Below are 26,618 nucleotides of genomic sequence, written 5' to 3'. Positions count from 1 at the left end.
ATGTCTCATTGGGATTTGACATCTGAACCTGTGGCAAGCCCAGGCCACCCTCTCCATTCTGCCAGCATTGATGGGCACTCTTTGTTTCTGCCCTGCTCTCAGCTCACTGACCAAGTCACAGGGAAGCCTGAGGGCCAATGTGGGGGTTGGGGAGCCAAGAGTGGGGTCTGGCCTGGGACCCAGGAGGCCTCCTTGGATAAAAAAGGATTTATCTTTTCTTTTTCTGTTTCTTTTTTTTTTGAGACAGAGTTTCCCTCTTGTCGCCCAGGCTGGAGTGCAATGGCATGATCTCAGCTCGCAGCAACCTCCACCTCCCGGGTTCAAGTCATTCTCCTGCCTCAGCCTTCCAAGTAGCTGGGACTACAGGCATGCGTCATCACATCTGGAAAATTTTTTGTATTTTTAGTAGAGATGGGGTTTCTCCATGTTGGTCAGGCTGGTCTTGAACTCCTGACCTTAGGTGATCCACCTGCCTTGGCCTCCCAAAGTACTGGGATTACAGGCATGGCCACTGTCCCTGGTCTTTTTTTTTGAGATGGAGTCTCTCTCTGTCACCCAGGTTGGAGTGTAGTGGCATGATCTCAGCTCACTGCAATTACCACCTCCCAGGTTCAAGTGATTCTGTTGCCGCAGCCTCGTGAGTAGCTGGGATTACAGGCACATACCACCACACCTGACTAGTTTTTATATTTTTATTAGAGATAGCATTTCACCATTTTGGCCAGGCTGGTCTTAAACTCCTGACCTCAGGTGATCCACCCTCCTCGGCCTCCCAAAGTGGTGGGATTACAGGCATGAACCACCATGTCCGGCCTAGGATTTATCTTTAAAAGCAATATATAGGTGAGGCAGGAGGAAGCACATGAGAACCACGACAGCCACCTCAAAGAGATGGACACCATGCCAAGGCTGCCAGGTTTTGTTAATAATCAGACCTGTCCTGAAAAAGAATGAGGGGCTGCCTCTGAAGGAGGTAAGCTCGCTCTTCTTAGAGGTGCTTGGGTGCTGGCCATTTTGGGATACCGAAGAGAGGGCTTCTGCCTGGGGCTGCAGACAGGAATTTCGGACCTCTGAGATGCCTCGTAGCTCAGAATCTTTAATACATTTATTCCAAAATCTTTCAATTCTGAGACTTTAACATGTTAAGAATCCTTAGCTGGATTCAAAGACTCCATGGGGGCTTTTAGTGGAAGTAATCTCTTATTCTTTTACCTTGAATCTCAGAGTCTGAAGCTTTTGGGATCTGAGATTTCCCACAGTTCTTGTACCCAAAAGACTCTGAGCAGCAGCAGCCTACCCAGACAAAGAGGTTTGTCACATCTACTAGGCTTCCCCACAGCCACTAACAGAGGGCAGGGACCCAGGTGACTGACTCATTTGCTGGGTGCTGGGATTTTTTCCTCTCCAGGATCCACGGATGCACCTAGAAGAAAGAAGATGCTCCACACAGTTTGTTGAATGAATGAATGAAGAGTCCCTACCCTGTCCCTTCCTCTCCATACTGTCTCCATCCAAGATCTATCATTAAACTACTAAAGAGGACTGGGTGTGGGGGGTTTCCTAAATAATCTGCCTCACTGAGCTCCCTACTAACCCACACATACCCCTCAGATGGACATCGCATGGGGGGAGGACTCTGTTCAGCTCTCAGCTGTGTCCTCAGCACCCAGAACAGTAATGAATACCCTGGCTTAACTCCGAGGTCAAGTAGCTATCAGTCTGCAAGGGTGGGGTAGGAATTGACAGAGAGACCTGAGGCCTGTGGGAGGGATTGCAATCGGGAGAGGGCCAAGATGACAGGGATTGAGAAAGAGAGAGAGAGAGGGGAAAATAGCAAAGGATGACTTAACACCACATTTCACAGCTAAAGAGAACAGAGGCCCAGAAAGGGAAAGTAACCTGCTTAGGGTCACACAGCACCTTGTTGAATGGAGCCAGGTTTTTCTTCCTGTGCACCCCTCCAAGCCCAGCCAGACCACCTGACGTTCCCTAGGTATCTCTGCCTCTATTACTCCAAGACTTGAACTTTCCCAGTGCCAGGAAGGTAGCGGGGCTGGTCTGCTCCCTCTCCCTCTGGCCATCTCTGAGGTTGACGTTTTTTTGGATGAACAAGCATGGAGAAAAGGCGCTGCCTTCCGAAGCCTGACAATCTCCCCTGAGAGGGAGAAGGGTGCACCCCGAACTCAATTATGTTTCACCTTGAAAATTGGGAGAGTGGAGAAAATGGGCGATGGCTTTGCTCGGGGCAAAGTCCCTGCGGGGAAAGGGGCGCCTGAAGGAATGTGCGATCAGGAGCGGGCTGGCTAGTGCAGAGAGCCTGGTGGGGTGGGAGGAGACTCGCACTCCGAAGGACACGCTGGTCCCGGTGGGGACTCCCGGGGCCCCTCAGCCCGGGCCGCCGAGGGGGGCAGTAGGACCCAGGGGCCGGGAGGCGCCGGCAGAGGGAGGGGCCGCGGGCCGGGGAAGTTTGGGGGAGGTCTTTGGCTTTTTTTTTGACGGAGCTGGGGCGCCCTCCGGAAGCGTTTCCAACTTTCCAGAAGTTTCTCGGGACGGGCCGGAGGGGGTGGGGACTGCCATATATAGATACCGGGAGCAGGGGAGCGGGCGAAGAGTAGAATCGTGTCGCGGCTCGGGAGCGAGACTCCCATCCCGGCGCCCGCCCAGCCCGACCCAGGTGAGGGGCGGGGGACGCCCGCGTGCGGCCTGCGGGAGCTCAGAGCAATTTGGGGGTGCGCAAGGGAGTGAGAGGGGCGAAGGGACCCTGCCAGGCGTTGGGGGCCAAGCCAGAGCCTGCAAACTGGAGTTCTCGGCACTTTGGGGGCCGCTGGAGGGTTTGGAATCGGGAGCCCAGAGCTAGCTGGTGATGGAGCCAGCTGAGGGCTAGGGCAGAGATCCGAGCCAGGGTGGGAGCCCGTGCACTCGGAGGATTGGGGGAAAGCGCAGAGACCCTTAGAAGGTGGTGGTGGCAGAGACCTTTAGTAGGTGCTGTGTAAAGGGGGCTGGAGGCTGAGAGCAGAGCCTCTGCGGAAACAAACCGAGGAGGAAGGAGATGGGGTCTGGTGCCTCTTCCAGCATGGATAGGGAGGACAGGCTGGCCTTGCAGTTCCAGGTCCCTTCCGTTCTGGAGTTGAGACCCAGGGGCAGCAGTGATTAGTGGCCCAGCCTCCTCACAGGCTTGCTGAGGGCATCAGCCTCCTGAAGGTAGTAGGGTGGTGGGAAAAGAGGTGAAATCGTCTTGACTCTAGGGGTCCATGTGCTCTGATAGAAGTGGGCGACAGTGGCTCAATTTCTGATCAGCAGCTTGCAGCCTAGATGATGGCAGCCAAAGGAAAGACTTGGCCAGCGAGGCTCCCTCCCCTCGGAAAAAGGGAGTGGGGGTCATTAGGGTCTGCTTAGCTCTGGGGATTAAGGAGCTGACTAGGAGGATTTGAGTCTCTCCTGCCCACTGCCACCGGGTTCTTGGAGTAACGGGAGGGTTTAAACTGCAGGATCTCACTTCCAGAGACTGGGGTTCCCTGCCCCCCAGCTTAGAGACATTCCTGAGGTGGCTGGAGAGGAGGAAGGAGAATGAATGCACTTCCAGACTGGCCCAGAGTCCCAGCCCCTCCTCTTCCTGGTTTCCGGCTGGTCCCTCTGGACTGCTGGGCCGGGATGGAGGCCTGGGGGAAAATGAGGGGGCTTTGGTTCAATGGAATTCTAGTCGGGGCCACACCCTCCTGTCTTCAGATGGTTTATGTACCCATCCCCCTTCCTGTCCCTTCCTTTGTCTCCTCTGTCACCAGGATTCCCAGCAGAGATTTTTTTTTTGGTACTGGCTGTGTAACAGGACACCGATGCCGCCTTCAGGAGGGCCTCCATGTGCTTCTGAGAGGAGGAAGCCCTGTGCTAGGAAGGCAGACCTCTGTTTATCCCGAGGGACCTGGGGTGGCCCCCTGCCCTGGCCTCAGTTTCTCCCATTGAACAGTGAGGTGATTGACCTCCAAGGTCCCTGTAGATCGGGAACTGGTTGTTCCCTCTGCATCAGGGGCCTCCTCACCACCTCTCCTCTGCCGGCTCCCATCCTCCTCACTCTTCTGTTTTTTTTCAGAATGAAAAAGGCAGGCATTGACCTCCCTCTGAGGCAGTTTCCAGGTACTTTAGACCCCTCAAGTGTTTGGGACTCTCTATGGCATTGACCTCCCTCTGAGGCAGTTTCCAGGTACTTTAGACCCCTCAAGTGTTTGGGACTCTCTAATGGCCCCGTCATCTCCTCCCCTGCCCTTCCAGACCCTGCTCAGTCTGGCTAGCTGTGGGCGCCGCCCTGGCTAGGCAATCTTGTGTTTTCTTTGTGGGACTCAGCTAACCTTGGCCCGAGGGCTGGCATTTCTCTGTGGCAAGATGGGCTGGGCTGTGGGAGACTGGCCTGCTTGCAGTAACTTGCCTTCCTCCGTTCCTGCTGCTGGCTTTAACGGGGCCACCCTTCTCCCCAGCGGGTATTTCCCTTCAGGGATCCATGTGCAGATGGGAAAGGAACTAAGGCCAAAGAAGGCTCCTGGAGTTCCCTGGCTAATGCGTGGCACCCCTGGGACCTGAACCAGGCCTGCTTCCCAGGCTGGAAGCCCCCCTCTGCCGGCCTGTGGAGATAGTTCAACCTCCTGACTGCCACGTCACCACCAGAAGCTGGCGCTAAGCTGCTGCAGGCCTAGCCTAGCGGGCTGCCTGAGGAATCCCAAACCAGTTATTTGGAGCTTGCTTGGAAGCCCCTCCCAGTCCTTTGAGGTTCTGGCTGGTGGGGTGGGGGCTGTCAAGATGGTACCTGCCACGTGGCATGGCTGGGAGTGGGCTCTTGAGCTGCCTCCTTGGGGAAGGGAGGCTGGCAGCCTGTGCTGTGGTCTGAGCTCCAGCATCTGGATCAGAGGTGGCTTTCGAATAGGGTGGCCATATGCCTATTGTCCTGGCAGAATAATTAGTAGTCCCCATTTTACTCTCATAGGTGTCCTTGTTTGTGCAATAAATTATATGGTCGCTCTGCCTTTGAGGTTCCAGTTCTGGCAGGGAAGAAGCCAGGGCCGGGAGATAGGTGTCCTGGGGTATATTCTAGGCCCCAAGATCCTCCCTTCATTTTAGGGTGAGACAGATTTCCCACCTCCTTCCAGGCATTTGTAGATCTCCGGGCCTTCCCTCCTCTCCTCACCTTGGGCCCTTTGCTTCTCTTGTACTGCACCACCTTCAAAGCTCTGAGGAGCGTGGCAGTTCCAGAAGATGGGGGACCTGTTCAGGTTTTTGGGATGGCAACAGTAGAATCTTCGCAGAAATCCAGTGCAGCCAGAGTCCTGAGGGTCTTCCACCAAGATCTCAAATGCTCGGTCTTCTTCAAGGATGACCACTAGTCGGAATCCATCAGAGCAGTGGGATTGCAGCCTCCACCAGGGGTCCTTCTAGCCTTCCCTTTGCCCCGTCATCTCTCCTGTGTGTTGCATAAACACCCTCTCCTGTCGTAAAGGGGCATAATGGCCTGAAGCGAGAGAGGGAGCCTGGAAGTATCCCAGGAACAGAGACTGTCCCAATTGGAGGCCCCAGAGAGGGGACTGGGGCTTGTCCTTGGGGCCACTGCTACTGCTGGGGCTTGGGGAGGAGGCCTGTGGGCAACCCTGATTCCTTGGAGCAGATGGCCTGTGTGGCTGTGGCTGTCAGATGGGAGAGCAGATTGGAGTCTGACGTGGCTCCAGCTTCCTTGGAGGCTGAGTGCACATCTGGCCAGCTTCTGATGATGGGGGAGGGGGTCATTGCTCTATTGAGCTGTGTGTCTCACCCCCTTCCCTAGTATCCTGTCCTTGTGCTATGGCAGGAAGCCTCCTCTCCACCCCCACCAAGTCTTCAAAGGAGTCAGTTTCCCAGGAGCTTTTGTCGTGGGGATTTCCCATCTGAATGGGGTGGGAGGGGGCACTGTGGGCAGATGGGCATGCCAAGTTCCTGCCCAGATAGAGGCCTTGGGCATGGAGACCTGGACCCTTCAGCTTGGAAAAGGGAGACTGAGGCCGAGAGGACACAGGACACGTGCCTTCTCAAGGTTACCCTTGGGGCAGCAGAGCAGAGCATCTGAGCTCTCCTTTTAATGAGTGAGCCAAACGGTGACTCATTAACATCCCAGAACAGAATGAAAGGCATGAGGGCGGGACAGCCCTCCAGCTCTGTCCCTCATTCCTTGCCCAGGCATCTGGGCTTCCTGCAGACGTTCAGCCCTAGCTGCTGCTTTTTCTCACTGGAAAAGGGCCCCTAGGGTCATGTGAGATCAGGGCTGACATGATGAGGACCCCAGGTCTGGCCAAGTGACCCTGTTTTAGCTTCATTCAGGAAGAGCTGAGACTACTGCGTGCTGGGCACAGGGGATATAGTGGCGATCAGATTGGCTAGGTTTTCTGTCCTTCTGGAGGCCACAGTCTACTTAGGGGCAGAAATATGTATGTAATAAACACACAAAGAAGTGGAAATGTTGGCTGGCTGGTGCAGGAAATCGATAAGGTGGTCTGGTGGTGACTTGCTGGGAGCCCTGCTTTGGGTGGGGATGTCACAGAGGTCCCTGAGAGGCTGGCAGCCTAGAGTGAGGTATGGTATTACTGGACTGTGGGCTCTCTTGTCCCCATCTCCAGGGTACTTGTGGCAGCCAGAGGGCCGGGGGTGGTTGTTGGGTAGGAAGGCCATGGGCTTCAAGGCCACCCTGTCTGTGCAGCCCTCACAGGTCCACCTTGGTGCACACAAACCACCTCCCAGCCATGCGCTCCCTCCTGCTTCTCAGCGCTTTTTGCCTCCTGGCGATGGCCCTGGCGGCCGAGGTGAAGAAACCTGCAGCCGCAGCAGCTCCTGGCACTGCTGAGAAGCTGAGCCCCAAGGCAGCCACGCTGGCTGAGCGCAGCGCCGGCCTGGCCTTCAGCCTCTACCAGGCCATGGCCAAGGACCAGGCGGTAGAGAACATCCTGGTGTCGCCCGTGGTGGTGGCATCGTCGCTGGGACTCGTGTCGCTGGGTGGCAAGGCAACCACGGCGTCGCAGGCCAAGGCAGTGCTGAGCGCTGAGCAGCTGCGCGATGAGGAGGTGCACGCCGGCCTGGGCGAGCTGCTGCGCTCACTCAGCAACTCCACGGCACGCAATGTGACCTGGAAGCTGGGCAGCCGCCTGTACGGACCCAGCTCAGTGAGCTTCGCTGATGACTTTGTGCGCAGCAGCAAGCAGCACTACAACTGCGAGCACTCCAAGATCAACTTCCGCGACAAGCGCAGTGCGCTGCAGTCCATCAACGAGTGGGCCGCACAGACCACCGACGGCAAGCTGCCCGAGGTCACCCAGGATGTGGAGCGCACGGACGGAGCCCTGCTTGTCAACGCCATGTTCTTCAAGCGTGAGTCAGGGCGCGCTCAGGGGTCCTCCTCCCCCTCTTCCTCCCAGGATCCCCATACAAGACGTAGGACAGCATTCTGTGCACTCCATCCTTCACTGCCTCTCATTTATGCTGTAACAACTCAGGGAGTAGGACTGTCACTCAGCTTTGGTACAGACTGGAAACTAGATTCAGAGACAGGTAGCAGCATCTAAAGGAATGATTCAGGGAGCCGAGACCCCAGAGGGACTCCATGGAATATATTCAGACCAAATTTCATCCAAGTGTCCTTGTATGTCTTGGAATGAATAAAATTTTGTAATCCATTTTGCCTCAGTAGTGAGCTGGACAAAGAAATTGAATCCTTTTTTTAAAAATTATTATTATTTTTTGTTGTTGTTTGTTATTTTTGTTTGTTTTGAGACGGAGTTTCGCTCTTGTTACCCAGGCTGGAGTGCAATGGCACGATCTCGGCTCACCGCAACCTCCACCTCCTGGGTTCAAGCAATTCTCCTGCCTCAGCCTCCCGAATAGCTGGGACTACATACCACCACCATGCCCAGCTAATTTTTATATTTTTAGTAGAGACAGTGTTTCACCATGTTGACCAGGATGGTCTCAATCTCTTGACCTCGTGATCCACCTGCCTCGGTCTCCCAAAGTGCTGGGATTATAGGCGTAAGCCACCGCGCCCGGCCTAAAAAATTATTTTTATTTTGAGATGGAGCTGCTCTGTCACCCAGGCTGGAGTACAGTGGCACAATCATGGCCCACTACAGCCTCGGACTCCCAAGTTAAAGCAATTCTCCTGCCTCAGCCTCCTGAGTAGCTGGGATTATAGGTGCCTACCACCATGCCCAGCTAATTTTTGTATTTTTAGTAGTGACAGAGTTTTGTCATGTTGCCCAGGCTGGTCTCAAACTCCTGGCCTCAAGTGATCTGCCGGCCTCGGCCTCTCAAAGCACTGGAATTACAGCTGTGAGCCACTGTGCCCAGCCAAGACCCAGAATCCTTAAAGCAACATTGGGGGCACAGACAGTGTTACCTTCATTTCACAGTGAGGGAACTGAGGCTCAGAGAGGAGGAAGCAGAGCCAGGCCTCAGGTGCAGATGCCTCTGTCTTCAGTTGAAGACTAGATATGGGGTTAATCAATGTTTCTGAGTACCTACATAGATAGACAGTACTATTCTCACAGTTTGCTGTGAGGATGAAGTAACCCTGGTTTTACAAATGAGACCAAACTAGGAGAGGTGAGGTCTCCCAGAGTCAGTGGCTGAGCTTGGAATGGAACACAGGTCTGGCTGTGAGCAAGGGCAGGATTCAGGCCACTCTCAGGCATTTTTTTATTGTTATTTTCTGGTCATGGAGACAGAACTTGCAGAAAAAAATGAAGAATGGGCTGAGTTTAGTGGCTCACACTTGTAATCCTAGCACTTTGGGAGGCCAAGGAGGGTGAATAACATAAGTGCAGGAATTCAAGAGCTGCCTGGGTAAGATGGTGAAACCCCATCTCTACAAAAAATTAGCCAGGTGTGGTGGCACATGCTGGTAGTCCCAGCTACTCTGGAGGCTGAGGTAGGAGGATCGCTGGAGCCTGGTAATTCAAGGCTGCAGTGCGTCATGATTGCACCACTGCACTCCAGCTGGGGCACGGAGTGGGACCTTGTCTCAAAAAAAAAGAAAAAAAAATGACAGTAGTCATGGGGCACTTCCTGCCCAGGGCACAACTGTCCCTCAGGTACCAGGCAGGGAAGAAAGCCCAGCTCAGAGCATGTTTTCAAAATATCTGACAATTGCCAGAGCTGGGAGTGGCCATAGAGGTGGCTGAGCTAGGGTGGAATTAATTCTCTGCCATGTGGGAGCAGCCAGGCAGTGACTGTAGGGAGCCTCATCCTCAGATGGCATGTCCTGGGGCCAAGATCCTTCCCAAAGCTGGGAACGTGGACTCTGTGGAATGGGTACTCAGGGGAAGGGGGGCTACAGCTGGGCCCAAAAGAATGGAGCAAAGACCTGTGGCAGGGATAAATCAAGGGTCTGCAGCTGGGGTGGGCTATAATTGTGTCGGTGGGGTGGCCATGTGTCTCTGACCCTGTGTTCTGCCCCCAACTACAGCACACTGGGATGAGAAATTCCATCACAAGATGGTGGACAACCGTGGCTTCATGGTGACTCGATCCTATACTGTGGGTGTCATGATGATGCACCGGACAGGTAGGTGCCGGGAGGAGCAGGGTGTCAAGGTGGGTGGGGTTCCAAGGGTACTTGGGGTCTGACTCACCCCTGAACACAGGGTGCCCAATGTCCTCACCGCTCCTTTCCCAGGCCTCTACAACTACTATGATGATGAGAAGGAAAAGCTGCAAATCGTGGAGATGCCCCTGGCCCACAAGCTCTCCAGCCTCATCATCCTCATGCCCCACCACGTGGAGCCCCTCGAGCGCCTTGAAAAGCTGCTAACCAAAGAACAGCTGAAAATCTGGATGGGGAAGATGCAGAAGAAGGCTGTCGCCATCTCCCTGCCCAAGGGTGTGGTGGAGGTGACCCATGACCTGCAGGTAAGGGGTGGCCCAGCCCTGGGGCCTGCAGGGCTTGGAACCAGGGGGAGATCCCACTCACCAATTCAGCAGGTCTGTCCTGAGCCCCCCTGGTTGTCCAGGCAGTGCTGGGCTCTGTGATGGGATAAGCTGGGGCAGGAGGTTGGGCCCTGCCCTTGGGAAGATGATGATAATACCAGCAGCTAAATATAATGGAACACTTCCTGTATGCTAGGCATTCTTCTAAGCACTTTATATATATTAAATTCTTTTAATCCTCAAAACAACTTTATTAGATGGGGCTAGAAATTTCATCTTAGAGATGAGGAAACTGAGGCTCAGAAAGGTTAAGTAACCTGTGCAAAGTCACACAGCTAGTAATTCAGACATCTTGCACCAGAGCTAACCCTTGGTCACTGCACTGCCTCTGAGGTCTGAAGTGCCCCCAGTTACAGGTTGTTCAAGCCGGAGGATTATCTATCATGCAATAATAAGACTGGTAGCTATGGGTCTTCTAAGGTGGCCAGAAACTTAACACACATGCTCAAGATTCTCCCTCGCAACTATCCTGGGTGGTCGGCAGAGGCTCACAGAGAAACAGTAAGTAACTCCCTAAGGTTCCCCAGGCCCATAAGTGGCAGAGTTGCAATTAGACCTCAAGGTAAAAACATAATAGTGGCCTTTTTTATCGATCAAGAGAGAGATTTTTGACTTACTCAAAACAGGAAACTGTTGTGTCATTCTTTCCTTGGATGCCACAGATGGTTCTCACGGGCAAGACTTGCTGCTTGGAGAGCTTGGAGAGAGAAAGCTGGAGATGAAATGGGGCTTAGGCACCGAACCAGGGACAAATGGAGCTTGTACTGGTCTGTGCTGTAGACACTGGGAGATCCTGGAGAGGGGTCACTGTCTCCCTCCTGGTCCTGGCCCTTATCCTTCCCCAGCCCCTTCTCCAGTGGCTGTTGTCCCATCCCCTTCTCCCCTTGTTCCTCTGATGTCTTCCTGGAACCCACAGTGGAGACAGCACCCCCCAGTCCATGGGGTAGATTGAGTTGGGAAATTCGAGGCGGATGACCTGTACAGGGTCATCGGGGTGGGAAGAGCTGGGCCTACCTTGAATGCCTGTCTCAGGACCCCCTGGGTTTAGGACCTCAGGCCATGCCAGGGAGGTGGAGTTTATCCTGCAGAATCCTGGGCCCTGGACACTGCCATTCACTCAGCCTGCAGCCCTTTACTGTCATCTCTCCTGCACTGAGAGCCAGGGAGAGCCCTGGACATGGGCCCTGCCCTCAGGGAGCTCCAAGCCAAGTGGGAGAGACAGGCAGCATCAGACTGGTAACAGGAAGGCCCAGTGAGGTACCACTCATCTTGTGGGCTTGGGAAGGCTTCCTGAAAGTGGTTTCTTTTTTTTTTTTGAGATGGAGTCTCACTCTGTAACCCAGGCTGAAGTACAGTGGCATGATCTTGGCTCACAGCAACCTCTGCCTTCTGGGTTCAAGCGATTCTCTTGCCTTAGCCTCCTGAGTAGCTGGGACTACAGGTGCCTGCCACTATGCCCAACAAATTTTTTTGTATTTTTAGTAGAGATGGGGTTTCACCATGTTGGCCAGGCTGGTCTCGAACTCCTGACCTTGTGATCCCCCACCTTGGCCTCCCAAAGTGCTGGGATTATAGGCATAAGCCACCACACCTAGCCAAGAAGTGGTTTCTAAAGAGCCCTAATGGGAGACAGGATGGCCATCCAGGATATAAGTTGCTCACTGAGGCCCTCTGGAGGGTGGGCATGCCAAGGGATGTGGCTGGAGCTGCCAGGTAGGCAGAGGTCATATGTGAAAGAGCTTATGGTTGGCTTCCAAGAGCTGTGCAGAGCAGTGGAGGGGTGTGTGTGTGTGTGTGTGTGTGTGTGTTTTATCTTTACTATGGAACATTGGAAACATAAACTAAGAGTAGATTAGTATAATAACCCTCAAGTGTCTTATCACCCAGCTTCAAGTATTATTAGCTCATGGCCAATAGTGATCCATCTCTACCTACCAATTCCCCTCTGCATCCGATTATTTTGAAGCAAATTCCAGGCATCCTGTCACTCTGGAAATGTTTTAGCCCCAGAGTGATGTGGGCATAGCTGTCCTTGATCAGTATTTCTCAAATTTGAGTATGCTAAGAAAGCACCTGGGGAGTTTGTGAGAAGGAATCTGTGCCCACTCCCAGAGATTCAGACTCCGGGGCTCTGGGCTGGGGTCAGGACGTGGGCATTCCAGATAAGCACCTGGGTGGTGCCATGCTGCCTGTCCCTGCACTGCAGCTGGGCAGTGCCGGGGATACATTCTTTGTGCTGTAGACACTGGGAGTTCCTGGAGAGGGGTCATTGTCTCCCTCCCCAGCCTGGTCCCGATCCTTCCCCAGCCCCTTCTCCAGTGGCTGTTGTCCCACCCCTGTCATCCAGGATTCAGCTGTTTTTCTGAGTCTCAGCTTCCTCATCTGTGAAGTGGCAATTAGAAGCCCTTGTAGGGTTGCAGTGAAAACTGAGAAAGAGTGGTTTGAAGTGCCCAGCACCATGCGTGGCACACAGAAGGTGGCCAATGAGGGGTTCTCTCCTCTCTGGGAAGTGGTCAGGGTGGTATGGGGTGGAGGTTGCAAAGGTGGAGGAGCCTGGCATGCCATGGCCTCACCTGGCACACCCCCCTGTTTCCACAGAAACACCTGGCTGGGCTGGGCCTGACCGAGGCCATTGACAAGAACAAGGCAGACTTGTCACGCATGTCAGGCAAGAAGGACCTGTACCTGGCCAGCGTGTTCCACGCCACCGCCTTTGAGTTGGACACAGATGGCAACCCCTTTGACCAAGACATCTACGGGCGCGAGGAGCTGCGCAACCCCAAGCTGTTCTACGCTGACCACCCCTTCATCTTCCTGGTGCGGGACACCCAGAGCAGCTCCCTGCTGTTCATTGGGCGCCTGGTCCGGCCTAAGGGTGACAAGATGCGAGACGAGTTGTAGGGCCTCAGGGTGCACACAGGATGGCAGGAAGCAGCCGAAGGCTCCTGAGACACATGGGTGCTATTGGGATTGGGGGGAGGTGAAGTACCAGCCTTGGATACTCCATAGGGTGGGGGTGGAAAAACAGACCAGGGTTCCCGTGTGCCTGAGCGGACCTTCCCAGCTAGAATTCACTCCGCTTGGACGTGCGCCCCAGATACCATGATGCTGAGCCCAGAAACTCCACATCCTGTGGGACCTGACCGGTAATCATCCTGCCTGCCCCCAGAGTCCCAGATCAAGCCTGCCTCAATCAGTGTTCATATTTATAGCCAAGTATCTTCTCACCTGTGAGACCAAATTGAACTAGGTGGTTCAGCCAGCCCTCTTCTCCTGACACTAAAACACCTCAGCCACCTCCCCAGCTCTATCCCAACCTCTCCCAACTATAAAACTAGGTGCTGCAGCCCCTGGGACCAGACACCCCCAGAATGACCTGGCCCCAGTGAGGTGGATGGAGAAAGAGCTCACAGGAGGGGCTTCTGGGCAGACTCTGGTCAAGAAGCATTGTGTCCAGCTTCGTGGGGATGAACTTTTTGTTTTTGTTTCTTCATTTTTTAGTTCTTCAAAGATGGGGAGGGAAGGGGGAACATGAGCCTTTGTTGCTATCAAACCAAGAACTTATTTGTACAATTTTTTTTCAATAAAACTTTTCCAATGAAATTTTGCTGGAGCGTGGAAGATTGGATCAGGAGATTCTCACACCATTCTTCCCAGGGGACAAGGTCTCCTGTTAAGGCAGGCTCGATACTGAGGGTTCACATCAGGCCCTGGAATGCTGGCAGATCACTGTGCAGACAGTGCCAAGTGGCAGGTGCACTCCATGCTGATCTGGGAAATGATTCTGGCTCTGGCAGCCCTGGAGAAGTGGCTACAGGGCCTGAATGAGAGCACTGGAGCTGGAGCCAGTCTTTAGTCCCTTCACCTTTCTTTATTTCTTTATCCTTTTTTTTTTTTTTTTGAGATGAAGTTTTGCTCTTATTGCCCAGGCTGGAGTGCAATGGTGCTATCTTGGCTCACCGCAACCCCTGCCTCCCGGGTTCAAGTGATTCTTCTGCCTCAGCAGGGACTGTAGGCATGTGCCACCCCTCCTGGCTAATTTTGTATTTTTAGTAGAGACGGGGTTTCTCCATGTTGGTCAGGCTGGTCTTGAACTCCCGACCTCAGGTGATCTGCCCACCTCAGCCTCCCAAAGTGCTGGGATTACAAGCGTGAGCCACCACGCCTGGCTCTTTACCCTTATTTTAGAGGTGGGTCTTGCTATGTTGCCCAGGCTGGACTCAGGCTCTTGGGCTCAAGCGAACCTCCTGCCTCAGCCACCTGAGTAGCTGGGACTACAGGGAGGACTATGGGTGTGAGCCAGGACTATGCCTAGCTCCCCTAGCCTTTCATTCCAAGCTAACTTATGCCACATCCAAGGCCACAGGTACAAACTCAGGCATACGTTTAGTAAGTTGCCTGACTTTAGGCTGGACTTTGGAAGGAAGGAGCTCATGGGGATCCTTGCCCTTAGGTGGCCCAAAGTGTTGGATCTATAGCAGGGGAGGAGGCCCCCAACACAGTCCTCCGGTTGGATGCCTCATGGTCCTTAGGGCTCCTGACACCATACCTCAGGGAGGGAGAGGGATGCACAGGATGGGGCCAGGGGCCAGGGAGGTGGAGGAGCAAAGGATACTGGGCTAGAGCCCTGTCTCTGCTGCCTGCTGCCATCTAACCTTTGGCAGGTCATTTTTCTCTCTGGGCACTTCCAGCTTTCTTCTGCCAAAGATTGTGACCTGGGGTTGTTGGTTCAGGGAGGGACCCTTACCTGGCTGAGCAATCCAGCAGTAGCCACCAAGAGATATATAAGTTTGCAGAAGGGCCAGCTGATTTACTCCTGTCATTGCCAGGATGAAGTTTCAGCAAGACTGCCGAGTCCCAGGGCCTTTGTATGCTTCAGCTTAATCATTTAGGTCTCTCTCCTCAAGTGGGTTGTCTGGAGGTGGAGACTTAGGGACAGAGACCGGGTGCTCAGTGCTCACTGTGTTCCAGGCACCTGGATCATTGTGTTCCAGGTGTGTCATGCCTGTCCCCCTGCCCCAGGACCTTTGCACTAGCTGTCCTTTCTGCCTGACAGGCAGTTCCAGATGTTTGCAGGGTTGCTATTTGTTATCCAGGATTCAGCTTAAATGTTGTCTGCTCAGAGAGGCCTTCCCTGACTACCCCACATAACCAGTCCCTCTCCCATCTCAGTTTCTCTACCATGTTTCCTCACTTTACTGATGCCGTAGCACTATGAAATGACCCACTTATGACTTCCCTGCCTGCCTCCCCTCCTGGAATGGAAGATCCATGAAGATAGGGTCCGTGGCTGTCTATTGCTATAAGTCCTGCACCTAGATTAAGTGTCGTGCATATACAAGGCATTAAAACATTTGCTGAGTGAAAGGACCGTTCTAGAAGGGCCTTTTCCAGGGCTTTGGGAGTCCAGAGGAGGAAGCCATGACTGCCTAGGCAGACAAAGGAAGGCTCCCAGGAGGAGATGGCATGTGGGCTGTCTTAAAGGGGAAGTAGGCATTTCTGGATCAGAATGATGCTTTTAGTGAAACCAGCTGGTAGTCCTTTGTGTTTTGCTCCTCCTGTGTTACAAGTACTTGATAGGTACAGTTTTATCCAAGCTTCCTAACAGCTTGGCTAGGTAGGGATCATCCCATTTTACAGGTGAGGTAACAGGCTGAGAGGTTAAGTGAGCTGCCTGAGGCCCCACAGTCAGTGCAGGCTGAGCTGGGACTCGATCCTAGTTGGTGGGTAGTTGCTTCACTGCACAGGAAGGGCAGGAGAGGCCTCCTGGAACCCAGGTTACCTGGCCCTGAAGTTCAGCCTGTGACAGCTCCCACACCAAGTGGGAATGGGCAGTAAAATAAGCCAGGCCTGGGTGTGGGGGCCACCAAGGGGATGACCCAAAGTGGGCCTTCAGGCCACGCTCCTCCCTCCCGACTCAGGTGAGGCGGGGGATAAGAGGTCTGTGCTGCTGCATCTCAAACACCCGTCAGTGAGGACTGGGGTTGCTGGTGTGGGAGCGGCAGTGCAGGTGGCAGAGGTGGGCGACTTAGGGGTGGGGTGGGGGCTAGAGGTTGGGCCAGCCAGTGTTGCTGGCCCGTGGCCCATCACTGGCTTGTGTGGAGCTTTCCTGCCACCTGGAGGCCGCTGGAGGGATCACCCTGTCATTCTCACCTTGGTGCTTGTTAAAGACTCTCGAAATAACGAGCCTGTTGGATTATGTGGGTCCCAGATGTGGATGCAAGTGGAGAGATGCAGATTTGCCTTCTCCTGAGTGCCTACTGTGTGCCCAGCACTGCCATGTATGATTTCATTTAATTTTCTTTCTCTTTTTTTTTTTGATAGAGTCATCTGTTGCCCAGGCTGGAGTGCGGTGATGTGACCTTGGCTCATTGCAACCTCTGCCTCCTGGGTTCAAGCGATTTTCCGGCCTCAGGCTCCTGAGTGGCTGGGATTATAGGTGTGCACCACCATAGCCAGCTAATTTTTGTATTTTTAGTAGAGACGGGGTTTCGCCATGTTGGTCAGGCTGATCTCGAACCCCTGACCTCGTGATCCACCTGCCTTGGCCTCCCAAAATGCTGGGATTATAGGCGTGAGCCGCTGCGCCTGGCCAATTTCATTTAATTTTCAGACTTCCATAGCTATTCCTACCCCATGTTATGGTCAAGAAGACTGGGGCTTAGAGGTAAAGTGGCCAGCTCAAGGCTACTCAGCAGGGCAACAGCAGAGCTTGGCCCACATGGAAACCCAGGTCTCCTGGCTGTGGAGGAAGAAGAAGTTACTGAAGTGTGTGAGTTCCATACTCCACAGTTTGCAGGGAGCAGTCACCCATCTTTGCCCCTGCAGCATCGAGCTTGTTGTCCTGACACTCCAGCTGTGGCCTCTGTGAGAGCATGCCCTCGTCTGCCTGTGTCCTGCTACATCCCCACACCTAGCACAACGCCCGGCACACAGGAGGTGCCTAATAAATGCTCATTCTAAGGAAGCAGTCCAGAGGGAACTGTGGTGTTTAGCAGCAGAGGTGTTGGAGCCTGACAGACCTGACGGGTGTCCCAGCTCTGCCACTCCCTAGCTGTATGACTTTGGGTCAATTACTTACCTTCTCTGATCTTCAGTTTCCTCAGCAGTAAGGTGGAAATGATAACAGTACTTACCTCATAAGCTTGTGGTGAAAGTTAAATGAGGTAATCCATCCATGGTACTTGGCAAACACACAGCCAATAAATATTATTAATAGATACTAATAAGTGAAGGTAGTGACTCAAGATCATACAGCAGAGCTGGGATTTGAGCCCACCTCTCTGCAGCTGTGACAAGTCTGATCCTTTCCATGATGTCACAGTGCCTTGGGTTCAGGCAGGGCTGAAGTATCAGGGGAGACTTCTGGAAGAAGGGGCTAGAGCTGGATGGCAAGAGGAAAAGAGGCATTCCAGATGTGAGGAACAGCTGAAACAGAGGTGCAGCAGTTGGGATGGGCAGGGTGACCCTGGAACATAGGGAAGGGGCTGGTGAGGAGGGTGGAAGTAGGAGGTGGAGGATGGAACTGTTACATGATAAGGCACACAGTGGGTCTGGGACTGTTCTTAGAGGCAGGGCAGATGGCGCTCACCACTCAACCCCTCCCAGTTTCCCAGTCCTCTGTCCTGCCACTCCTGCTCCCTCTGCAGCCCCTCTCAATTCTCACATCTCCCTTTCCTGTTTGCCCATGCTGTCTCTGCCTGGTCCCAGGCCTCTCCCATCTCTGCCTGTTGAGTCCTCCACATCCTTGAAGGCCTATTTCAAAGGGTACTACCACCCCCAGGGAACCTTCCAGGCCCCTAGTCAGAAGTGTGGCAGCATGCACAGCAGTATCCCTCCAGGTGACCTGGAGACACACCATCCTTCATGCATCTTGCTACCATCTTTCTTCCGTGTTTTCAGTGTGACTTTTCTCAGTCTGCTCAGCTCCACCACATGGTCTCCAGCGCCCCATCCCTCAGGGGCATCCAGTTCAGGCTGACCCACCTGGCTGCTCCAGCAAGAATAAGGAAGTGGCTTTGTATTTAAAAGACGCACGCTGAGAAGTGGACAGCTCTTTTCCTTTCTTTCTTTCCATGTCATTTCTCCATTTACCCACTCTTGGTATAAGCAGAGGTCAAAAGCTCAGCAGGGAGACTCAGGAGAGGAGGGTGCGCTGAGCCATATTTTCTGACTTCTTCTTTTTTTTTTTTGAGACAGAGTTTCGCTGTGTCACCAGGCTGGAGTGCAGTGGCGCAATCTTGGCTTACTTCCAGGTTCAAATGAGTCTCTTGCCTCAGCCTCCCGAGTAGTTGGGACTACAGGCATGCATCACCATGCCCAGCTAATTTTTGTATTTTTAGTAGAGACAGAGTTTTACGGTGTTGGCCAGGATGGTCTTGATCTCTTGACCTGGTGATCCGCCCACATTGGCCTCCCAAAGTGCTGGGATTACAGGGGTGAGCCACCACGCCCGGCCTTCTGACTTCCTAAAACATGAACTTGATGCTGCCCGTTGCCAAACTACATTGTCAATTTCTCAATGGAATTAACAGTACTGCTTTGTCTCAGGTGAAACTTAGGGCACTGACCTCCATGAGGATGAAACAGTGGTCATATGGAAAGAGTTGGGCAATTTAGAGGCCTCACCAGCCCCTACTCCACAGCACCTCCTTGCGGCAGAAGCAGTCCCTGCTCCTCCACCAGCGGAGGCTCCTGCCCCCGCCTGAAGACCTTGCAACGACCTTGTCTTGGAAGTTACCCTGCAGTGTTTTAGTTATTTATTGCTGAGTAACAGGCCACTCCACATGTAGCGACTTAATTGTCTGGGTTTGCTCAGATGACTGCAATCACTGGATGCTGGGCTCAGCTGGGATCGTTGCGTTGGCTGATGCTGAGTATCTGTCCACAATGTCCTTCTTCCCGGTTTCTTCATGGTATGGTGACCTCAGGATTCTGGGAGAATGGAGGCAAGAGCTAACCATCTGAGGCCTGGGCTCTGCAGGTTGCATCAAGTCACTTATAATACATCATCCTGGTTAAAGCTAGTCATGAGGCCAGCCCAGATTCAAGGGGCGACAACTAGACTCTGCTTCTGGAGCAAAATATGGTGGGCATCTGTCATCTAAGGGGAGGCCAGTTCTCTTCATGTCCAAGTCACATTGTCTCCAGCCCCGTAATGGGTTAGATCCTTGCCTGCCTAATTCCCGAGTCAAGTCTGGGAGGAGGCAGCGCACACATCAAAAGAACTGTAAGATTTTGCTAACTTACATCAGCAAAAATCTGGATAACATGAGAATGTTTTCTATGGGTGCTAGTCTAGGGAGGGAGGAATATGATTTTCACTGGGCTGAATTTATCAATATAGTTACATTTACCTGAGATTCTAGATTCAATGTGCTGGTGTGAGCAGCTAGGAGTGGTTTTATTTGCTTAGCTTGGAGTGGTTGACTGACTCCTGATTCAGTCAAGGCCTGTTCTAATTGAAATCGAGATGCCAGAAGTTCCTTGTTTAATATAGAAGATGCAATCCAAAGACTAAGGAGGGAGGAATGTTGAGGTGACTGTTCCCATGTGACCCAGTCACTCTCCTTGGCTAAGCTCCACATGATTAACTTCCTCTTGTAGAAACTGGAAGACACTCCCTTCATCAAGGCACCCAGAAACACATGGTGAGGGGAGCGCCTTTGAAGTGTGATGCAGCACTTGTTCTCTGCAGGTGGGGCGTACTGCTGGGAGATGCTGTCATAGAAACGGAGGCCATGATTTCAGTGGAAATGATGGAACCCCAGGGGAGCAGAGGGCAAGCAGCACTCGACTGCCTAGGAAATCAGACCTCAGGTGGCAATCAGCATGTTCTGACCACAGATGTCTTCAGCAAAGGCTGATCAATCAAGGGCCAAATTGGACCAAGGAGACCAAACAGATGGGCAGCCCTTAAGGTCCTCCTAATCTCGTTTATTTTTTTTGTTTTGTTTTTTTTGAGATGGAGTCTTGCTCTGTCGCCCAGGCTGGAGTGCAATGGCATGATCTCGGCTCACTGCAACCTCCACCTCCTGGGTTCAAGCTATTCTCCTGCCTCAGTCTCCTAAGTAGCTGGGATTACAGGCATGTGCCACTATGTCCAGTGAATTTTTGTATTATTAGTAGAGACAGGGTTTCACCATGTTGGCCGGGCTGGTCTTGAACTCCTAACCTCAAGTGATCCACCCACCCCAGCCTCCCAAAGTGCTGAGATTACAGGCATGAGCCACCATACCCAGCCCCCCTTAATCTCTATAACAGAAACAACAAAACAAAACAACCAACAGACAAACACAAACCCTCCAGAGCTGGCAAGTGGAAGCCTGACTTGAGCCACGAGATCTCAACTTCTCACCCAAAGTCCCTCAAACGAAAGAGAGGCTGGTACCCTTCAGAAAAGCCCTTTCGATAGCACCAGAGATACTTACTGTGAGTCATTCTTTTAGCCTTCTGTAAAAGGTCCTGGGCCATTCACCAGAGAATTGTGCTCTGTGAAAGGAAAATACTCAGATGTTTCAGGGATTAGGGGATGTTAAGTCTATTTAATGTTAATTCCTGAAGACACAGAAAGTTGCTATGTAGAGGCTCAGATGGGTCAGGTAATAATCGGAGCTTTGACACAATTGCAGTGGGACCCTGAACCCATTCTGCAATTATTATTATTTTTTACTTGCATGGTATATAATTGGAATTATAGGTAGAATTCACACATGAGCCCCCAGACCTGTGGAATAAAGGTCATTATGGCAAAATGATCAAGTGGAAGTCCCTCAAACTCCCCCTTCTTACCAAAATAATACGTCAATAATAAACTCTGGGGAATCACTGGAACTTGTGCCACCATCAAAGACTTTAAAGATGCAACGGTGATTTCTGTCACACTTCCTTTAACTCATCTATTTGGTCTGTGCAAAAGGCACGGGTCTTGGAGAATGGCAGTGCCTTACCGTAAGCTTACTCAGGTGGCGAGTTCAGTTGCAGATGCTATTATTCCCGGTGTGGTCTTTTTATGGGAACGATAATTTTTTTGTGACTTGATGTGAAACTATCTGGTAAATTGTTTTTCTTGTCCTCTATAGACAGTCCCCTTAGCAGTTTTCTTTCTCTTGGCAGGGATAGCTGTACACCTTTCTCATCTTGTCTTGAAACTCCTCCAGTCTCTGGTTTTCTGTTGAAGTTTTCAAGTTCTGGTTTTCTGTCTATGTGGATTTTGATCATCCTCCTGAATCACAGGCCATTATATTTGTCCACTATATTGATGATACTAGGTTGCTAGGATTGGGAGAGAGACAAGCAGTGGGTACTTCAGATGTATCAGTAAGACACAAGTGTGTCTGAGGATGGAAAGTGAATCCCATGAGAACATAGGGGCCTGCCACTCAAGTGAAGCTCCTGCATGTTCAGTGTTCTGGATCATGCAGGGAAGGACCCTGCAAAGTGAAAGACAACTTGCTGGGCTTTCTACCTCTTGCTGGTAATAAGCACAACACTTCTTGGGCTTCTAGGTATTTTAGAGGCAACATGTATTGGTGTGTTTCTCTGATCCTTTTAAGTTACTGAGTAACCTATAAGGCTGCCGGGTTGGAGTGGGGCCCAGAGAAAAGGAAGGTTTCCAGGTGGTCCAGAATGAATGGCAAGCAGTTCTCCCACATGGCCCTGGTAGCCCAGCTATCCCAAGGTGGTTCAAGTGTCTGCAGCAGATGGGATGGTATTTGAACCCATGGCAAACTCTGATAGGAGAATCACAGTGGAGTGTCTATGATTTAGGAGTGAAGCCTGGTGCTCCGAGGAAGCAGTTTTCCTCCTTTTGAGGAAGGACTCTTGGCTTACTGCTAGCTGACAGTGGTCCCAGCTGACACTGGTGTGGGAGGCACCAAGGGATTGTGAAGGTAATTAATGCCTGTACACACAATGTGCTCTTTTCTCAGGGATACTTGGGGTATATGTGCTCAGTGATTGCTAAATGAGATGTTAGTATATTATGTATCAGGTATGAAAACACACTTGATTTCTCTCCTTTCTTATCCCCTTTCACTGAAATCAGGCTTCTGTTTCTTCCACTCCAGAGAGTCTGCAATTGCCAAGGTCAGTGATCTCTTCATTGCTACTTTAAAGAAAAAAATTAATTTCATACCTAGGGGAAAAATTCCAACATATACACAATTATAAAATAGTACGCATCACAAAACTTCAGTATGTAATGACATTTTACCCATGTCTTTCAATGGACTCTAAATCCATATCGTAGGGAAGCCATTATGGTCTCTAATCCAGCTGACTACTTCATCCTTGACGCCTTTCCCAAGGTGACCTTCCTTTCTAGTTTTCCTCTGACTCCTCTGCTGCTTTGCTGCTTTAGGGCACCCTCCACTTTGGGGCTCCTTCCTCTGCCTGTCCCCTGAATGTGGGTGTTTCCCAGCACTCTATCCTGACCCCATCCATCTCTCACTTTCCACACTCTTGCTGGGTAAAGTCGCCCTCTCTCATGGCCTTTTTACCTTCTGTGGGCTGGTGATGCTCACATTTCAATGAGGTCTCCATCTCCGCCTTCAGCCCAGACCCCTTTCCCAGGCTCAGACCACCATGTCCAGACATCTCCTGGACACCAAATTGAGTCCATCCTTCTGCCAAACAAGCTGTTTCATGGATTCCCATTCATCCGCACAACAATAAATATCTACTCATATTTATTAGATACCAACTGGTATGTAAGAAAAAATGTAAGATTGGGAACAATCCAAATAAATTACTACTACATGAAAAAGATGGGCAAATAACAAGTGTTGGTGAGGATGTGGAGAAATTGGAAACTTCTTACATTGCAGGTGGGAAGGTAAAATGTGGTGTCTTGGCCCACCCAGAACCAGAATTGAGCCCATAGAGAATGTTTGTCATTGTTCTCCCACTGCACCAAGAGATGGGCTCTTGAGCACAGTGGAATGATCAGAGCTCACTGCAGGCTTAAGCTCCTGGGCTCAAGCCTCAGTCTCCCAAGTAGCTGGAACTACAGGCATGCGCCACCACATCCAGCAGAGGATTGAACTGATGGCCCAAGTTGGAGAGAGAATGAAAGTTCAGCTGCTTTGATGGATGAGGGGTGGAGTGGCTTGCCTATGGGAATGAAGGTGTGCAGAAAAGGCCAAGTGTCTGCAGGCTGGGTTGCAGGGTCTGTGAGGGATGGGCTCAGATGCTGAGGCTGCAGGAGGGCCTGGAAAAACTGCACAGAAATACCACAACCTGGGCAGGCTTTGGGAGCTCCCCAGCCAAGCCCTCGGGAGAGGGAGAGGGGCTGCCAGCTCCCCCTGGCTTGGACCCAGGGAAGCCATAGTGATTCTTAGGATGGCTTGAGCCTCCTGGAATTGTGACTAGCCCCAAAGAGGATGAGGCTCCAGGAAAATGACTAATATTAGATTTCCTGCCAACCCTGGCAATGAGAGGAGGGGGCTCCCAGTGTATTTAATGAGATTTACCAAAATAAAGACATGGCATTCCTTACACCCGAGTGTCGTGCTGTGATGCATAGACCGAATTACAAATTGCAAGATGTATGAGGTGAGAAGGGGTAGCCATAGAGACAGAGAAAAGTGGGCAGATTTGCTATTTAGCAGGAAGCGCAGACAGGTCTTAGTGAGGGATTGGAAGCGGAGGGTCGGAGATTGGTACTGAAAAGGATTTCTCGGTTTCTGGCTGAGAACTGGGTCAACCCGAGTGCCTTCCCACCCCTTCCTCTAGACCACCCATCCACCCTGCGGCAGACTCCCGAAAGCGTCGCTCTGGTCCGACATGGCACCTGACCCTTGTCCACACAGACCGCCCCCTCTCCCCCGAGTATGTCACAAGGTGCTCGGGCGGTGCGGGGCGCCGGCAGATATCACGGGTGGGGCTATTATGTGAGGAGTAACATCGCGGCCTTTCCCCAGACCAGCCTCCTGGGGCTCCAGCGAGGCCTCCGCCCAGCTCCCAGAAAGGGTCTCCCAGCCAGGCCTTTCAGCGGCCCCAGGCGGGTAGGCGGAGCGCAGGTTCTGCCCCTCGCAGGTCCCGGGGCCTCTTTCGCCCACCCTCGCCAGGGCACTGTCTTTCCCACCGGCCCGATCCCGCTTCCCGAGGTTCTGCGGGGCCAGGGTGCCCAGGCGGCGGAGCTAGAGCCTGGGGTGGGGCCGGGGTGAGCCTGCAGGCGGGGACTGTGCGCGTGCGCGAGGCTGGGGGGTGCTGCTGTTTCCGAGCCGAGAGCCCTGGTAGCGGGGCTCTGTGGGAGGAGACGCCCTCCCGAGCCTGGGCATCTTCGGGGTGGGGCTCTCGGGTCGGGTCACCAGGTTTCAGGCGTGGGCCGCGCCCCTGGGCCGGATGGGAAGATTTCCCTTTTCGCACCGCCTCCGGGCGGAGCTCTCTCCTTCCAGGGCGGCTGCAGCAGGGGCACGGGAGCCTGCGGCCTGCGGGGGGGTTGCGGTCGCCCCTGCTTAGTGAGGCCCCGCAGCGGGGAGGGAGAAAGAGAGGAGGGAGGAGGGAGAAGGGAGGAGGCAGAAGGGAGGGGGAAGGGGGAGAGGGAGGGGTTCGGACGGGGACACCGCGGGGGGCCAGGAAATGGCGGCCGCAGGGAGGAGCTAGGCCGCGAGTACAGACTGCCTTTGAGAAGGGCCAGGAGAGTAGGGTGCGCTCCCGCCCTCCTTGTCCCAGCCCAGGGTGGGGAACCAGAGCCCCTCCTCCCCCACTGGGCCTTCTTTCTCGGTAGTGGAGGGCTGGACTGGACAGAGCAGGGAAGGCCTGCGGATCAGAGGCTCCGATCTCATTGTCAGGACCGGCTTGCAAATGAAGAAGTTGAGAGGCTGGCCCTGGGCTCAGAGCAGAAGCTGCCAGATCTAGCGGTCACCCCGCAGTCCTCATCTGCGCAAGCGCTCCCGGCTTTACACCCGGCCTCACTGTCTCCTGATGGAATCACTGCAGGCACCACAGGCACCTGGTTCCTCCTTACAGCTCTGGGCCGGCCCCTCTCAGGTTTTTTTCTGGGCGATTCTCTTCTGACATCTTAAGTCTCCAACACTTGGAACTGGGCCCACTTCTCTTTCCATTCTGACACTCTCTGAGGGAGCGCAGCGTCCTCCAAGTGGGGCTTGTGACTGTCCTCTCCCCAGCCCCGGGGCAGGTGACTCCCAGGCCCTGTCCCTTCAGAGGTCAAGCCCTGGGAGCCAGTGGCCTAGACATCTGTCCCTGGGCGTCCTTGAGGCCCTCAGGAGGCACCACGGTCTGCCTGGCCTGTGGAAGCATGTGTGTCATGGGGCCTGGTATGTGGGTCAGAGGAAGGACTGAGAGGAGGTGGGAGGTGTCCACACGCATTTTTTTTTCTTTTTTTTTTGAGACAGAGTATCGCTCTGTTGCTGAGGCTGGAGTCCAGTGGCGAGATCTTGGCTCACTGCAATCTCTGCCTCCCAGGTTCAAGCCATTCTCGTGCCTCAGCCTCCCAAGTAGCTGCAATTACAGGCGCCTGCCACTACGTCCAGCTAATTTTTGTATTTTTTGTAAAGTCGGGGTTTCATCATGTTGGCCAGGCTGGTCTTGACTTCCTGACCTCAAATAATCCACCCACCTGGGCTTCCCAAGTAGCTGAGATTATAGGCTCCAGCCAACCAGCACAGCCTCCGTACCCAATTCTTTGGCTTCAGTGTGACCTTGTCTTACCTTCAGGTCCCTGACTATTGGAGCTCACATGGCACAAGCTCTGAGGGCTACTTTTGTGTTGGGCCAAAAAATCCAACCTCACTGTGAAGAAACCTCTCTCTGTCTCTGTATGTGTGTGTGTGTGTGTGTGTGTGAGGAGGCAGGCTTGGGGCCAGTTGGATGGGGAAGACTTGCTTAGAAAACTAGACTCTTGAGGGGTCCTCAGTACTGTACTTCCTCTGGTTTTCCTGTAAGAACTGAGCTGAGCTCCTTTGAAAGGGGTAGCAGTATTCCTTGGGAGCCAGCTTTGGTGGGGTCAATAGATGGAGCCTAGCTCCTCAGGGCTCTAGGCTTTGAAAGGGAGGCTACCACATGGTTTTGTGGGCCACTCCCATGGCATCCGTGGGACCCATCTCTGACTGAGGCTGAGCCCGGGCCGCTGGCAGCTCCCACCTTTCCTCTCCACAGCCTGGCTATGGCTGTTCCTCAGCCTGTCAGCACCACACTCACAGCCACAGGACTGGCCCCCACTCCCCTAACTTCCTGGAATTCAGAAAATGGATCACCCCTGCCTCATCCCAGTTTTCCACCCCAGAGGCAATACCCTTGGTCAAGTCCTCATGCAAACCAGATTCCTTTCATTCAAGGACTTCCGGAGGGAGCATTACCCAGTCCTCAGCAACACCCGTGCTGCCCTGTCTGGACTGCTTAGACCCCGTCAGAACTCCACAGCCGCTTTCTTCGGGAAGTCTTCCTGGCCACACTCACCAGGTGTTTTCTCCTCACTGTCTTCTCAAAGCCAGGCCTTGACTTGTCCTAGGGCCTCATCCCATACCACGTTTTATTGTCATAATATTTTTTCTCATAGTGACTGACCCAGTCCTCAGCACTGAGCCTGGCACAAAGTGCATGCTAAGGACAAGCTTGCTGCACAGATAATGAATGGGGACTTCAGATGTGTGTGTGTGTGTATACAC

At 52.9% G+C, this 26,618-nt stretch overlaps 1 protein-coding gene and 1 long non-coding RNA gene across 4 annotated transcripts; one reads left to right on the top strand and one right to left on the bottom strand.

Moving 5' to 3' along the window:
- Nucleotides 1-260: 260 nt before the first annotated feature.
- LOC118145785 (uncharacterized) lies at nucleotides 261-24,137 on the bottom strand. The gene is made up of 3 exons (XR_004731234.3): nucleotides 17,124-24,137; nucleotides 10,605-10,684; nucleotides 261-1,423 (listed from the first exon to the last, which is right to left on the bottom strand). It is a non-coding gene; the product is annotated as an uncharacterized LOC118145785 (long non-coding RNA).
- SERPINH1 (serpin family H member 1) lies at nucleotides 2,607-13,590 on the top strand. 3 transcript variants are annotated; one of them, XM_009007419.4, is made up of 6 exons: nucleotides 2,607-2,674; nucleotides 4,088-4,131; nucleotides 6,710-7,374; nucleotides 9,467-9,565; nucleotides 9,677-9,909; nucleotides 12,586-13,590. In XM_009007419.4, exons 3-6 carry the CDS (start codon nucleotides 6,753-6,755, stop codon nucleotides 12,886-12,888), a joined length of 1,257 nt encoding a protein of 418 aa, XP_009005667.1. In that variant the 5' UTR covers nucleotides 2,607-2,674; nucleotides 4,088-4,131; nucleotides 6,710-6,752; the 3' UTR covers nucleotides 12,889-13,590. The 3 variants fall into 3 exon arrangements, with proteins under 3 accessions (XP_009005667.1, XP_078196332.1, XP_009005666.1); XM_078340206.1 differs by having other exon boundaries at nucleotides 4,088-4,198; XM_009007418.4 differs by lacking the exon at nucleotides 4,088-4,131.
- Nucleotides 24,138-26,618: the final 2,481 nt, after the last annotated feature.

This window comes from Callithrix jacchus, chromosome 10, assembly GCF_049354715.1.
Source record: "Callithrix jacchus isolate 240 chromosome 10, calJac240_pri, whole genome shotgun sequence".
Classification (NCBI taxonomy): Eukaryota; Metazoa; Chordata; class Mammalia; order Primates; family Cebidae; genus Callithrix; species Callithrix jacchus.
The sequence above is the reverse complement of the archived record's forward strand: the minus strand, read 5'-3'. Positions and strand labels throughout refer to the sequence as shown.

Bases quoted from the DNA above. Each gene is read 5' to 3' on its own strand.
- SERPINH1 (XM_009007418.4), top strand. From the start codon at position 6,753: ATGCGCTCCCTCCTGCTTCTCAGCGCTTTTTGCCTCCTGGCGATGGCC. The intron at 7,375-9,466 runs GTGAGTCAGGGC...CCCCAACTACAG, and splicing joins CAACGCCATGTTCTTCAAGC to CACACTGGGATGAGAAATTC. The intron at 9,566-9,676 runs GTAGGTGCCGGG...CTCCTTTCCCAG, and splicing joins CATGATGATGCACCGGACAG to GCCTCTACAACTACTATGAT.